At 40.1% G+C, this 15864-nt stretch overlaps 1 protein-coding gene across 1 annotated transcript in view; it reads left to right on the top strand.

The window, feature by feature from the left end:
- The window catches only part of Dcr-1 (Endoribonuclease Dcr-1), a 71107-nt gene extending 57011 nt beyond the window's left edge, over positions 1–14096 (top strand). The window contains exons 33-38 of the mRNA XM_085940614.1: positions 2182–2269; positions 3143–3286; positions 7253–7382; positions 8288–8487; positions 11221–11353; positions 13145–14096. Of these exons, the coding sequence (XP_085796740.1) occupies positions 2182–2269; positions 3143–3286; positions 7253–7382; positions 8288–8487; positions 11221–11353; positions 13145–13307 (858 nt within the window). The 3' untranslated portion in view covers positions 13308–14096. The remainder of the gene's footprint in view (positions 1–2181; positions 2270–3142; positions 3287–7252; positions 7383–8287; positions 8488–11220; positions 11354–13144) is intronic.
- Positions 14097–15864: the final 1768 nt, after the last annotated feature.

Here is a 15864-nt window from a genome sequence, read left to right as displayed (position 1 = left end):
ATCTCCAAGAACTAAATGGGATCGAAATGGGTCATATTCTCCATTCCACTAACGCATGTGTTAACATTGTAAATCATATATGTGATGAAATGAGAAAAAATGTTTTCAAAGAAATTGTTCAATCGAAAAATATAATTTCTTTGATAATTGATGAGTCTACCACCATAAGCCAAGAAACCACCCTCATTGTGTATGTTCGATGCTGTGTCGAAAGTGTTGGAATGAATTCACCAATTAATTTGTTTTTGGATTTGATTGAACTTAAAGACGTAACGGCAAAATGAATATTTGAATCATTACTCCAATCTCTTGATTTATATGGGATGACAGAAGAATATTTAAAAAAATATTTAGTTTCGGTTGCATGCGACGGCGCTGCTGTGATGTTAGGTTCTAAAAATGGAGTGAAAAAATTGCTGACAGAAAAATTTCCTTCAATTATAGTTTGGCATTGTACTAATCACAGATTAGAATTATCAGTAAGTGATGTTGTAAAAAAAATTTCAGGGATCAATAGATTCAAATCATTTATTGATAAACTTTATGTTTTATACCACGCGTCGCCGAAAAATAATAGAGAGTTGCATTTATGTGCAGAATCACTAGGCGTTGAGGTACTGAAAATCGGAAGAGTTTTAAGTACCCGATGGGTGGCATCTAGTTTTCGTTCAGTTTCGGCTGTGTGGAATAATTATGAATCCCTTGTGCGTCATTTTGAAGAAGCGATGAATGACCCTACAAGAGATAAAAATGACAAGTGTACTTACAGTGGCTTAAAGAACAAAATAACATCAACAGCATTTTTATTGGATCTAGCATTGATGTGCGACGCTCTCCAAGAATTGTCGGAACTTAGTTTGGACCTACAAAATCGCAATGTGAACCTTTACATTGCAAATCGAAAAATAAATGAACTCGTTCAAGTTTTTGAAGAAAGAAAACAGAATTTTGGACCCTATTATAAATGTGCTGCAGCTGCTATAAGCAATCTGCATTTTCGTGGAGTTTTACTTCACGAAAAAGTTTCTAAAAATGATCCTCCTATTGATCCGAAAATATTTTATTCCACGTTGAAAACGTCAATTGAAAAAAGGCTGCTAGATAATAAAGATGTTGAGTTTGCACTTTGGGCTCGCGTACTTGACCAAAAATATTGGCCTGAAGACATTGATAATCGGTTGACATTTGGAGAGATGGAAATTAGAAACATTTCGATCAGGCTACAACTAGATGAACGAGAAATGATTCGTGGATTTCGCGAATACATTCTCGAAAAGACATATTCTGAAAAACTCTTGCGTTTGGTATATGCTCTGAATTCTATTCCCATTTCTTCAAGTGAATGTGAACGGGGGTTTTCGCAAATGAATCTTATTATTACCCCAACAAGAGCTTCGTTAAACACTAAAACAGTTTCGGCACTCTTGTTCATCAAACTCGTGGGACCACCCTTGACACTTTTCGATCCTTCAAAATATGTTGATAGGTGGTTACTTAAAGGAAGACATTCGGCCTTAGACTCTAACACTAAGAAAAGGAATCGAGATGATGTATCAGACGAGAATTGGAAAAAACTTTGGAAATCACTCTAAACTTTTATTCAAGTTCATAAATAAATACATTACATATGTATTTACAATTATATTTTAAAGTTAGTCTTATTTAGTCTTATTTGTACAATATATTTCAAATATAATGTATGTATTTTATTGTTTCTGTAGCTTTGTTTTGACTAAAATAAAAAATTATCGTAAAAATCAACCTTTTTTTGTTCGCTTCGTGGCATAGCTCCTTTAAATTTCATTTAAGTGACATTTGAATATAATTTTATTTAGTAAAAAGCTTGACATGAAGTGAGTTCCGGCACCTTTTTTTTTTTTTAAAAAAAAGCCCTGCATACTTATATATATATACTTATTTTTAAAAATTATTAATAATTTTATGTCATGTCGTGAACGCTTTGAATTTATAATTTGTTATGTTCATTATATGTAAAATAAATCAATTTGATTTGATTGACTGATTAACAGCCTACCTCCACCCCTCGCCACTGTTTAATATAGCATATTTAAATAATGATTTTAACTGGGCATCATCGCATTGATAATATCGCAAAAATGACAATCTTTTATAATATAACGGAGTTCTATTAATTGACTTCTTTGTTATTTAAATCTGTAGGTAGTGTACGGAGAACTTCTCCCGCCTCCGTCGCCGCTTTTGAGGTTCGTGCCGGATCCTGAAGGGGAGCTCACGCAGATGCTGTCAGGCAAGTCATCGTAACATATTTCACTGACCACAAGAGTTGCGTGGTATATTATCAGAATTGAGAATCTAATAATGTGAACCATGCAGCCTCTCATCATATTCGAGGTGAAGATGTAACATCGGACCTGACTGACATCTGATACGGATGCATCAAAAGAGTCGTAACCTACCTTTTCTTCAACCCAAACCGGTCTCCCACATCCACTGGGTGTATACGACAGGAATTGGATGACAGCTTGACCTGAGAAAACCTGGTGTCCATTAGCATTCTTAAACCGCCGCTGCTTTCAAACGTTGTAATAGTCGTATCTGTTCTTTCACTCTCTACCCTTTATAATTTGCCGCCCGTAAGCAAGGCATGATCATCGTACCCGAGTGACAAATGGTGAAGATAGGCTGTTAAGATGCGACAAATAATACACACTAAACTTTGTCAGTCATACATATTTGTTTTCATTGAACTAAAACTACAATTTGCAGATGGTATTGGTGAGTTTTAGATATTTTATAGATAAAAGAATATTTTTTATCTATTATCGTTTGGTTTAGGCAGGGCTTAATGAATTTTTAAAAACTAACCAGCACCATCTGTAATTTTCATTCTTAATTCAACGAAATCAAATAAGTATGACAGACAAAGTTTAGTGTGCACTATTTCTGTTGGATCTTAACAGCATCTTAACAGATCTCCACCCCTCGGCACTGTCCTACTGACATAGGATGTCAACGCAGACATTGATAAAGACATCATTAAATTGACAACGTGGTTAGGTTAGGTTAGATTATAATATACATATTAACATATTTCCATGACACATTTTGTGATCACTTTTCTGGCTAGAAGCTTATTACAATTGTTTCGTTGTAACCTCAGGATACGAAGGTCTGGAAGAGACGCTGTGTTACCGGTTCCGCGACCGATGCTATCTGCTGCAGGCCATGACGCACGCATCGTACAGCCCCAACCGACTCACCGACTGCTATCAGAGGCTGGAGTTCTTAGGAGACGCCGTCTTGGGTGAGTGATCTCTCGGTATCTTCCAACGAAGATCAAATACAAGTGACGTGTGTTTAAAAAAAATGACCTTAGAGCAGTTTTTGCAACATGATATACCTACATTACTCTCTCAGTAATCCGCCACCCCAAAATCCAGACAAGTGTCCGATTAGTGAAAGCGGCGGATTATAAGTGCTGATACCGAGAAGAAAAGGGTGGAGAACTCACATGTATGCTGGCAGCGTTCTTCACGAGTATCACCTTGATTGAGGGTTGTGTGGACATCAGGGCATATAATTCAAGATAAAACACGTCTTTGATTTGACAATTTCCCTGCGCAGGGACGTTTAATTACATTAACTTTCCAGACATTGGTTGGGTTACATTATTAATTACACTTAAAGGAGTCTTAGATTTAGCTATGGCACAGTCACTATGTGGGAGCACTATGTGGGAGCACGTGTTTGAACACATTGGCCAAACGGGCGCGAAAACGTTTTGTCGGGGACGCGACGCGTGGTTTTGAGGTGGTTATAGGGATTATTAATAACACAATAACGGGGAAAGAGATTCACTAACTTATCATATTGAGACAAGCGTGGCCAAGCCACGCCGAGCACGTGGTCCTGGACACCTACCACTCTCCCGGGAGAATTTGTACTGCCCGCAATTATCTACGACGGATCTATCGGTGATGAGACAAGAGGGAGGGGCAAAGGGATGAAACAAAAATTACGGTAAATTTTTGTTTGTCTCTCGGCAAGTTACCATTTCCTAGTAGCTGGGCTTAGGTATTCGCCCTTTTTGCCCGTGGATACCCGAGATTCGCATCGTCGTTTTGAAAGATAATGTTTGTGAGGTAGGGCTGTGCAACCTTTTAGTTGGGGAGGTGTTTTGATATTAATGTTAAATGCCTGGTGCGGTATTCGAGACTGAGTATTTGGTAATAAACGCTCCCCCTTCTTTTGTCTCTAATTTCGCATCAGGTATCGGACAGGGTCCAGTAAAATGCATGGGGTGTGTATTGATGAAACAAAGAAAATCTTACTAATAAATCGCGGGGTTTTGAATGGTTCACGTCGGTAACACATTGATAGGGTTTTCATGGGGCACGTTTCGTGGTTATGGGGTGATGTCGTCGAGGTCTCTAGTTCGTCTTGCGAGATACCCTCAGCAAGTGCCAACGGTTCTGGAGGGGTTGCCGGTTTCGGTAGGGTGTCGTCACATGATCGGCTTCTTCGGACTGCTGCAGTGGTCGGGGCTGGGTTGCCTATTCAGGGGTAGGCGGAGGGTTGCGGAGATCAGGTGTCGTTCGGCGGGAGGTGCAATTTGGACGTGTGCTCGGGTCCGGCGACGCCGTCGCAAGATTGACGCGGGGATGCGAAGACAGGGCTGAGTTCTCGTGCTAGGGGTCGTCGGGCAGAGGGGGGCGACCTTGACAGGCAGGTTATACCCTGGACTTTTCCAGGACCTCCGGTGTCGGTGGTCCCCGGCAGCTGCCAGTAGACGGGGTGGCTGCAGCATCGTAGGAACGTCCGTTCTGTGAGAACCCACGTTCGTGGCATTTTCGGGTTTCGTTGCACTGATTTCTCATCATGGACATTAACGTCGTTTTAATTTTTGGCGGCTCGCAATAATTTTTTTTTTAAACACTGTGTATTAGGTTGAACGCCCCTGGTTTTGATTTTTATCTTGTTTGGTTTACGCGCGAATTTGTTGTTACTGGGTTTGTCTCGTAATTTTCACTTTGTTTTAACGGTAGCGTGGGCGAAATATATTTTTGTTTAGGGTTTTTTTTTTTTAATAGGGCGCCAGAGAATTTATTTTTATTTTTAAAATTCACAAAACTATAGGTTTGATGTCACACACTTGAGTATCTCAGGGTCGTGGTTCCCGAAGTCGCATTGACTTCGTTCGCCTCACGCATGGGCGACAGAATGATACCGAGAAGAAAAGGGTGGAGAACTCACATGTATGCTGGCAGCGTTCTTCACGAGTATCACCTTGATTGAGGGTTGTGTGGACATCAGGGCATATAATTCAAGATAAAACACGTCTTTGATTTGACAATTTCCCTGCGCAGGAACGTTTAATTACATTAACTTTCCAGACATTGGTTGGGTTACATTATTAATTACACTTAAAGGAGTCTTAGATTTAGCTATGGCACAGTCACTATGTGGGAGCACTATGTGGGAGTACGTGTTTGAACACATTGGCCAAACGGGCGCGAAAACGTTTTGTCGGGGACGCGACGCGTGGTTTTGAGGTGGTTATAGGGATTATTAATAACACAATAACGGGGAAAGAGATTCACTAACTTATCATATTGAGACAAGCGTGGCCAAGCCACGCCGAGCACGTGGTCCTGGACACCTACCACTCTCCCGGGAGAATTTGTACTGCCCGCAATTATCTACGACGGATCTATCGGTGATGAGACAAGAGGGAGGGGCAAAGGGATGAAACAAAAATTACGGTAAATTTTTGTTTGTCTCTCGGCAAGTTACCATTTCCTAGTAGCTGGGCTTAGGTATTCGCCCTTTTTGCCCGTGGATACCCGAGATTCGCATCGTCGTTTTGAAAGATAATGTTTGTGAGGTAGGGCTGTGCAACCTTTTAGTTGGGGAGGTGTTTTGATATTAATGTTAAATGCCTGGTGCGGTATTCGAGACTGAGTATTTGGTAATAGTGCATACATACAAAATATGGTAAAACTAAGTTTATTAAACAGTAAATCACTTGACACAACCAGTTGTTCAGTGAGGCAGATATTCTTGAATGGCTTAGGATTCCTGGCTTTCCCTTTGACCAAAAGCTTCAGTTTGTGTGTCCCGGTTGCATTGGAGCACGGCATAATTGTGATGCGGTCCTTGGGCACTTTCCTCCCTGGTACATTACTTTCTTCGCGATGAACGTACGTTTTACGAAGGAGAAGTTTCCAAAATAAACCTGTCTCATCTGCGTCGTATACTTGTACCCGACGGACTACTGAATTTGACAATCGAATACCGGCGAATTATAGAGCTTGATTTTGTGTTTTCAACTAGTAAAAATAACGGCGGATTATAGTAGGTGTCGGATAATCGATAGGCGGATTACTGAGAGTGTACTGTATTTCTATTTTACATATATAAATAGAATTCAAACATGTAACTGGTCTGTATGAAAAGATCCTCTTCCTTTGGTGCTGTCTTCTACCGAAGGTTGGTGACCAACTTGCAGTCACCTTCCTATCGTGGACCGTTGAAGCTAATGGCAACACCAACCAAAGCATTATTTTTTTACGACTGGAAATTCGACAACCCAATTGAAGGCATTCAAGAGAGAATCGACAGGCTGCATGATAATTCGTCTCGCGTAGCGAACTAAATCAATGCTTTGTGAAATATCACCTGTCCTGATCTAGATTTCCCGCTGATTACCAACGGGCAAAACATCGAGAGCGTCGACAGCTTCAAACACCTGGGGGTACACATCACGGGAGATGACATTTTGCAAAGAGAGCTCTTTATCCGAATGGGAATGGATGGAGCAACATTCAACCCGAAGCGTAATGTCTAGGACTCTGTCAAATCCAAATGCCGCCTATTCGACACTTGCATTCTGACGGTGCTGCTTTACGGTTGCGAATCATGGCACTGTACGAAGGCTCAGAGCAACCGTATACTGAGCTTCGAAAACGGCTGTTTGCGACGGATACTGGGTGTGCAGTGGTATGACAGGAGTAATGAGGAGATAAGAGAACGAACCAAGGAGCCTCTCACTACGCTGAGAGTGAAGAGGCGACGTTGCTCGGCCACGTGCTGTGGTTACCAAAAAAGAACCTCAACCTGTCTTGCCTATTCTTCAAGCCAACTGGATTCCGGCGTCCTGGACGGCCGCTAAATATAATATATAATAAAGTCTCATGGGCCTTTAAGACATCTTATCATTCACTTTAAATACCACTGCTTTACATTATTTACTGTTTTTTTGGTTCCGCAGACTACCTCATCACCAGGCAGCTGTACGAGGACCCTCGAAGACATTCTCCCGGCGCCCTGACTGACCTCAGATCGGCTCTGGTCAACAACACAATCTTCGCTTCATTGGCTGTCCGCCACGGCATGCACAAGTCAGTATACCACAGTGTAACGAATGTCAAGCGGCCTAGATTTCGATTGAATTAACATTGTAGTGGATTTACTCAAGAGAAACATATATATGTGAAAACATCTTGTCTTGTGAAATTTGATCACATGTCTTTTGTTGCCGAACCACTGAGCTATTTGCAGGAGTGCGTTCCTTGTGGATCCAGTCCAATACTGACCACCAACAAATGGCGACTATCCATGTATTACTAAACATGATTCATAGATGGCCTCAGCATTACTTCAGATTATAGTTGTGACAATTTTTGTTAATAGTTGTAAATGTATTGAAGTGAATCCGTATGAGAGGCCGTTGATCTGAGAGCTCAGTGTGTAGAGCACTCACCCGGCAAGAAAAATGTGAGTGTTCGAATCGCACATGCTCCAACCTCAAATGGAAATGGGCTGGACACATAGCCCGAAGATGGGACAATGGTTGGACAAATTTAGTCATCCAGTGGTATCCAAGGTACAAAACGTCCGCTAGGTAGACCTAGAGGCCGCTGGATCGATGAAATGATAATGTTCTGCGGAAGTACGTGGCAACGCAACACACAGGACTGAGAGAAATGGAATCAGCTTGGAGAGGCCTTCATCCAGCAGTGGATAGATTCAGGCTGATGATGATGATAATTCCGAGGCTTTTTCATATTACGTATTTTCAATGAAGAATGTCACATTCTGAAATCTTGCATAGCTAGGCGCCTATAGTCATTCAGTTCAGACTTATAATAAAAAAGTATGGAAAACAATAGTTTGAAGAACAGGACCGCCCCCAAATCTTATTTAAAATCTTAAATCAGTACGTTGTGTGTGCCGAACATCAGGTCTCCTACGGGCAGATTTGCATTTGAGACTTTAAAACAGTACGATTAACTATCATTTTCAGATACTTCCGTCACCTGTCGCCCGGCCTGAACGAGGTCCTTGCCCGCTTTGTGAGGATCCAAGAGTCCAATGGCCATTCCATCAGCGAGGAATACTGCCTCATGCAGGAAGACGAGTGCGAACAGGCCGAGGATGTAGAGGTCCCCAAGGCGCTGGGAGACCTTTTCGAATCGGTGGCTGGCGCCATATTTCTAGACTCTGGTTTGTAGTAGTATTTATGATGGATTGCCTGTTGCAGTGGCGAAGGGTGGAGGTAGGTTGTTAAGATCCGAAATAAATAGTGCACATTAAACTTTGTAAGTCATACGTATTTGGTTTTCATTGAACTAAGACTGCAATTTACAGATGGTGTTGGTTAGTTTTTAAAAATCAACTAAACCCTGCCTAAATCAAACCATAACAGTTTTGGTATATTTTGGGCGATCCGACAAAATTGTGCACACTTTTTCATTCATACTTATTTGTTTTCATTGAATTATAAATACATGTTGCACATTTTGTTGATTATTTTTTTTAATTCATTAAGCCCTGCCTAAACCAAACTATAATAGATACAAAATATTTGTCAATGTCATTATTATGTCATTAAATCATACGTAATTATGGATATTTTATTGATAGATGAGTATTTTTTGACTGAGTATTATCTTTTATGGTAAAAACTAACCATCACCATCTGTAAATTGAAGTTTTAGTTCAATGAAAACAAATGCGTATGACTGACAAAGTTTAGTGTGTACTATTTATGGCGGATCTTAACAGCCTACCTCCACCCTTTGCCACTGGCCTGTTGGCCATCCCCTTGAACCGTTATTTTGGTGGACAGTGAAGAAAATTTTCTCTATTTATACATCCTGTTCCATAATATTCACTTACTTACTTCACCCTGTATCGCCCCAGTGTTAGGGCATAGGGCAAATACAAGGTTGCGTCACTCCTTCGTCCATCGCTAAATCTCGCAGTCTCCTGCTGGTAGATAAGAGAGCGGACCAAGCGGCCTGTCATCATACTGAGAGTGAAGATGCAACATTGGATTACTCCGGATGCTACAAAAGAATTTCAACCTGACTTGCCTGTTCTTCAAGCCAACTATATTCCGGCGTCATGGAAAACCGCTAAATACTATCTATACGGCGGAGCTCCGGGATGCTGGTATAGGTTACATGTAAATTGTACTTATTACATTTTACCGTAGCACAGTTCGCCGTGAGCTTTCTTATCGGAAAGTTATGACTGTATATACTTACAGGAAGACTGTAAGTGACATTGTGTACAAGACCGCATTTGCGGCATAACAGGCGAGGTGGACCGCCTCCCCCAAGGGGCGGCACACTTACCGTTTTTTTCCAGACGTATTCTGCAGGCACCAAACTAGAAGACTCCAACCTTCGTACTGGATTAGCCAGTTCCTCACCGGCCATGGCAACTTCGCCGCCAGACTCCACGAGTTTGGCTTGATAGTAGATGGGCCGGGTTGTACCTGCGGGTACACATCCTCTGGGATTGCCCGCTTATGGAATTCGAACGAGCGGAGCTGTTTGCCAGGGTCCGTCCTCACACGGGCCCAATTGGTCATGGAGATCTGGTAGCAACCGAGGTCAACTTTGCGGCATTTGAGAAATTTGCAGCGTCGTATGGGGAGCGGGATAGTCCCGACTCTTCTGTAGACTCATCCATTTCAATTCGTGACACTCAGTATGCGGGTACACAAAGCGCTTAACGTCAGCGGACAGCAGAGCCAGTCCAAAAAACAAAAATTTTCTTTCTTAACTTTCTTCTTTAAGCACTACGGTTCAGTCCCGTGCGGCTCCGTCTCGGGACAGAATGAGCACTGAAAATCACTTCTTTCAGACACGTTTAAAGCGTCATAGAAAGCGGCCGTGCATATCCACGGTTGTGCATATATGACAGGTGGTGGTGGGCACTTTAACATATGTATATAGCACCGAGATGAAAAAATTACGCGTTGTTCTATATTTCTAATTTAATTACATACCTATTTTTTACTGTCTTTCCCTTGTATTTCAAGTGTTTTAGGTACAAGTCGGTTTACAGGAAGCCAGGCGAGAACTGCGCCAATTTTCATAGCTGATTTTGGCAAACTATCAGAATTCAAGAATGAAAACCTAACCTTACCTAATCTAACAAAAAATAATCCAGTATATCTATTTTCAAAATTTGTTTACCACCAACTTCCTGTAAACCGACAAGAACGGTGTTTTATTTAGACATGAATTTTATGTCAGTACTATACGACCTAAAGAGGTTGGATGGTCTTTAATATACGACCATATATTTCCGATACAACATTTCACGGTGAAGTGTGATACGGCAAACTGCAGGAGGCACTGTGTGGTGTCCATATCGTCGGTGTTTTGTAAAAAGGGCGAATTAACCAAAATGCTATTTTACAGAAGGAGGATTTTTAACTTTTGACATTTATTTGTTTATTACCTGTGGATGATTATAAAAATCTAACACGTTTATAATAAAGCTTAGAAAGAATATTGTCATTATAATAGGCATTATTATAATATAATATTTTAAAAGGCCTAATATGTCACATTCGCTTTTTATTCGTAATTTTAATTAATTTAATTTTAGTCGATTATCGTTTTTTAATTTACTTTCCTGTGGAGATACGAATTCACCGTTTTTACACAACAAAGCTAGTGGGGTACATATTGTATTTTCATTAAAATCTCGATTTCGCCAAAATAGTTGATTCGCCCTTTTTACAAAACACCGACGATATGCTCCAACTGAGGGGTGGACAAGGTCAAAGATAAAAAATACTTAATACAAAATACGATCAGGTGTGGTTTCGTATGATTATAACAGTGGTAATACTACACATTGCAAGATGTTAGAGTGACAAAAAATCATTAATTTTGAGGACTGTGATGATTTATAAACTATTTTTGTTTTCTTCAGGAATGTCCCTGGATGCAGTGTGGAGGGTATACCATCGTCTGATGCAGCGTGAGATCGAAGCATTCAGCGAGTCGGTGCCCAAAAGTCCAGTCAGGGAACTACTGGAGATGGAACCAGAAACAGCCAAATTCGGGTGAGTATCCAGTGGTAACGAATGGTAAAGGTAGGCTGTTAAGATCCAACATAAATTGTGCATACTAAACTTTGTAAGTCATACGTATTTGTTTTCATTCAACTAAGACTTAAATGTGTGGATAGTGTTTGTTTGTTTTTAAAATTCAATTAAACCCTGATAGTAGATAATAGTCAAAAAATATTTGTTTATCTCTAAAATATATAAAATCATGCCATTAAACCATACATAATTTTAGATATTTTATAGATAGAAGAATATTTTTTATCGATTATGGTTTGGTTTAGGCCGGGTTCAGTTGAATGTAAGTGGATGGCTGCCAATGACATCTTAAGGCGCGAGCTTTTCCGTGAACGGAACGCCGCTCATATAAAAAACTAAACAGGAATTTAAACGGGATTTTACTAACGTGAATCAATAATTATAAACATACAAATATGTTGAACACACAACGACATATATTGTGAATATCGTCACATACTCTTAATTGAAACAGAATTCGTTTTTACCACTTGAAACGTGAATTGGTTTAAAAATTTTATTTTGCAATAAAATTTGCGGCGTGCAAGCTACCGCCATACATATCTCCTACCAGCAGTAAAGCTGACCAACACCATCCGCAAATTGTATTCTTAGTTCGATGGAAACAAATAAGTATGACTGACAAAGTTTGGTGTGCACTAGAGATGGGAAAACTGATTGATTTTGAAGACTAAGTATACTTACTACCATTATAAAAAAATACTTAGTATAGAAACTTGTTCCAAGATAATTACTAGTATTTGGAATACTATATAGAGCGTTTGGCGTGCGTATGCCACAAAAGTTTCGTACTCAACTGAAGCTAAAACCAACTCCATATTAGTATTTGAAATACGTATCGGCTCAGGGAACTCAGACTGTGTATCGGCTTCAATAGAATCGCTAAAAATACGCTGAGCTCCGCTTGTCGAAAAGTCCCATTTATTATAAAATTTTAAACATATTTTAAATCTATGAGTTGTTTTTCTGTTAGGTTGCAATATTCTTGTTAACAAAAATGAATAACAGTGATTTTTTGAAAAAATTTAAACATGTTTTGAGTGGTCATATAACAAGCCTAAGCCTGTGCGTCATTTCACCCAGTGGTGTCTCATCTCACGCTGCGACACAAAATTTATGACCTATTATTCATACATTCGCACGCAATAGACTAATAAATTAAAATATACCTATATTCAAGTGCTATCTCGTTCGCGCGAATTTAATGTCAATGGTGTTGAAAGTCTATCAACTGGCGAGTGCACAACAGCGACTCGCGATGATATTATCACAAGTTTTTTGGAATAAGTTTATTGGGCCACACATACTGAGTATGGGTAGTTTCATCCGAAACTTGAGTACACAAACTGGTGACAGTATTTCCAACTCACCTCTAGTGTGCACTATTATTTATGTCAAGTCTTAACAGCCTACCTCCACCCCTTGCCACTGATTTACAGATACATATAGCTACTATTTCTTTTGATAGCTTGATGTCCTCCAAAATTCTCTTGAAAAATATACTTATCATTATAAAACCAATGAAATTTCAAAAGTTCACTGACGATTTATAATTGAGTGATGGATTTACTGTGTAAATAATTAATGAATTATGTAATATTCTCTCTGTTTATCTTCTTAGTGCAATAACGAACTGCTTCGATAATTCTCTGGTAGATGGTACCTATAGATATTTGACTATATAGAAGGAGGCCATAGACAATGGTCGAGAGGTAACACAATGACGCAAATATCTGTTTATTATTGCAGAAAACCGGAGAAACTTGCGGACGGCAGACGCGTCAGAGTCACGGTCGAAGTCCTGGGCGCCGGGGCGTTCAAGGGAGTCGGCAGAAATTACCGAATCGCCAAGTGCACCGCGGCCAAGTGCGCCCTCAGGCATCTGGCGGGACCTCGGAAGGGGAACAAATGATACAGGAGAAACGACGGAGAGAAACCGTTCGAAGACGCCGCTTGAATTTCTTGTGACTCTTGGAGTGATATCGATTTCCAAAGTTTTCTCTCCAAGTCTAAGCGGTGTCGAATAAAATTTATTTTTTGAAATTTTATATTTCCTCATCGTATGGGATCGTTTATTATGATGCCATGCCCTGAGGGGATAGAGGGGTTGTAGAAAATGTAACAATTTTGACAGGAAGGTGAAAGATTTTGTGATGATGTACGTGAGAGGGGATTATAAATGATAGAAATTCATGTACCGTCATTTATAGACAATCCCTAAGTGTGATTTATTAGTTTTAGGTGTCTATTTCCAAAAAACCGTCAAGTCGGCGTGGCGTGTTGGCGAAAATTTAACAAAAACATGTGCAGATTAAATGTGAAATTTCACACGATAATATAAATAATGAATAACTTTCAGGAGAAACAGGTCAGCGGCAGCAGCTGTCGTGGTCCAGTGCGTAAGGCACTGAGCAGTCATACGGGGTCTCTGTGTTCGATTGTCAGTGAGGTTACAATATATTTATGTGGTTTTATCAAAGCCTGGGTGTTTATGCGATCATTCCGTCTTTTCCACTAAGATCGATCCCAGGCAGTGGCGAAGGGTGGAGATAGGCTGTTCAGATCTGCCATAAATAGTGCACACTAAACTTTGTCAGTCGTACTTATTTGTTTTCATTGAAATAAGACTACAATTTACAGGTGGTGTTGGTTAGTTTTTAAAATTCAATTAAACCCCGCGAAAACCAAGCCATAATAGATAACAATCAAAAATGCCACCCCGGCAAGGAATCGAACCCTGCATCTCCTTTTTTCAAAAAGATTTTTTCTATTGGTTATAATATATTTTCTCAGAAAGTGTTTTTCAAAATGATGTATATTATGGTTTGGTTTAGGCAGGAATTAATTGATTTTTAAAAACTAACCGACATCATCTGTAAATTGTTGTCTTAGTTCAATAAAAATAAATACGTATGGCTGACAAAGTTTAACGTGCAATTTTTATGTCGGATCGTAACAGCCTACCTCCACCCAACGCCACTGATCCCAGGTATACCTATAGACTTATCTGCTGATTCTAGTTCTAGAATATAACTGATTAGGCATATAAAGAAATAACTTTTCCCTTACGACAGGCTAGAATAGAAATGAGGTGATAATAGGTACATATGTCGGCGTCTTATAAATGCCTTTTTAGCTGCATGATTTTTTTTTAATTTTTAATATATTTTTTTTTTTATTGGATGTTTTAGATGTAAAATTTTAACCAAAAAAATGTATTATACTAATAATCTAAGCAAAAACTTTTGTCATTTTCGAAATGGTAAACTAATTTTAAGTAAGTATGTATTTCACAATGATAAGTAAATTAAACCGACCGACCCAGTGTAAGAACGGACTGGTAAAAGAATATAATATGTAGACGACTCTTGATTTACCAAGGCGTGTGGGAGAATTGAAAAAAAATACTTTTCCTTCTTCCTATCGACGATCTTTGCTATATTATCTGTTACTCGGAACAGTCTGGTAGGGCTACACTCGTACCAATCACAGAATCATGGTCCCTACATCCTGACACGGGGCCCCCTACCAATGCGATGTTCTACACCGGTGTTTCTCAACTAGTATTCCGTGGAACCCTAGGGACTATAAAATTAGTAGTGTATTAATCGTCATGATCATCATGATTTAAGAGTAGCTGCTGACTTCCTAGGATTCACGCGAGCCATGGATTGGAAACCGATGATTCGAGAGATTAATGCAATGTGTATTATAAAATAATAAAAATTCTAATGGATTCAAGCTCTGTACCTACTATTCCATTTAAGTCGTTTTTTGCGACACAGGTTTCGCCTTTCGGAATCTTCAGGCGTCGTGTACACTCACCAAAGGCAAACACACACTGACAACGAACACTCTTGTTCGGTCGAAAGTATTAATATAATAAAATAATAGTTTGATGGATGGACATGACAAAAGTCATATTAAAATCGCTTTTGTTTTCCGTTTATAATATTTAGCCGGCCGACCCGGCATGACTGGCCCCCAGGCTAGAGCCCCGTCAGCACAGTTGTGGGGGTCATGCACATAAATCCTAAATCTTGCATTTCATCATCAGCTTCGGCCAGGGTCTTTTAAAAGTTTCCCCATAGTTCTTTGCTGCCATGTACGTCCACCGTATCTTACGACTTCGCCTACACAAGACGGCGCGTAAATAGACACTGTCTTTTTACTTAGCAGGGTAGAATAGAGAGGGGCAGACGGCAAGCGAACCAGTTAACACTCTTCTTGGTCGTACACTCATGGCTGAGGATCGTGACCACATTTAAATTTCGCCATCCTTTGAGCGACCAAGACTTTCCATCCTTCTCGATCTTCCACTTCTCTCAGGGCAGAATGGATGGTGCCCCCAGTCAGCTCTTTCACTTGGTCGCTCCATCGCGCAGACGCTCTTCCTCTGCTTCGCCTTCCCTGGAGGCTACCCAAAACTACCAGTCTCTCCAGGTTGTCCGGTCCGCGCCCGACAATAT

Source organism: Rhyacophila brunnea, unplaced genomic scaffold, assembly GCF_057557595.1.
Source record: "Rhyacophila brunnea isolate RB1 unplaced genomic scaffold, BYU_Rbru_1.0 scaffold_13, whole genome shotgun sequence".
In the NCBI taxonomy this organism is placed as follows: Eukaryota; Metazoa; Arthropoda; class Insecta; order Trichoptera; family Rhyacophilidae; genus Rhyacophila; species Rhyacophila brunnea.
This window is presented reverse-complemented; position numbering and strand designations above follow the sequence as displayed.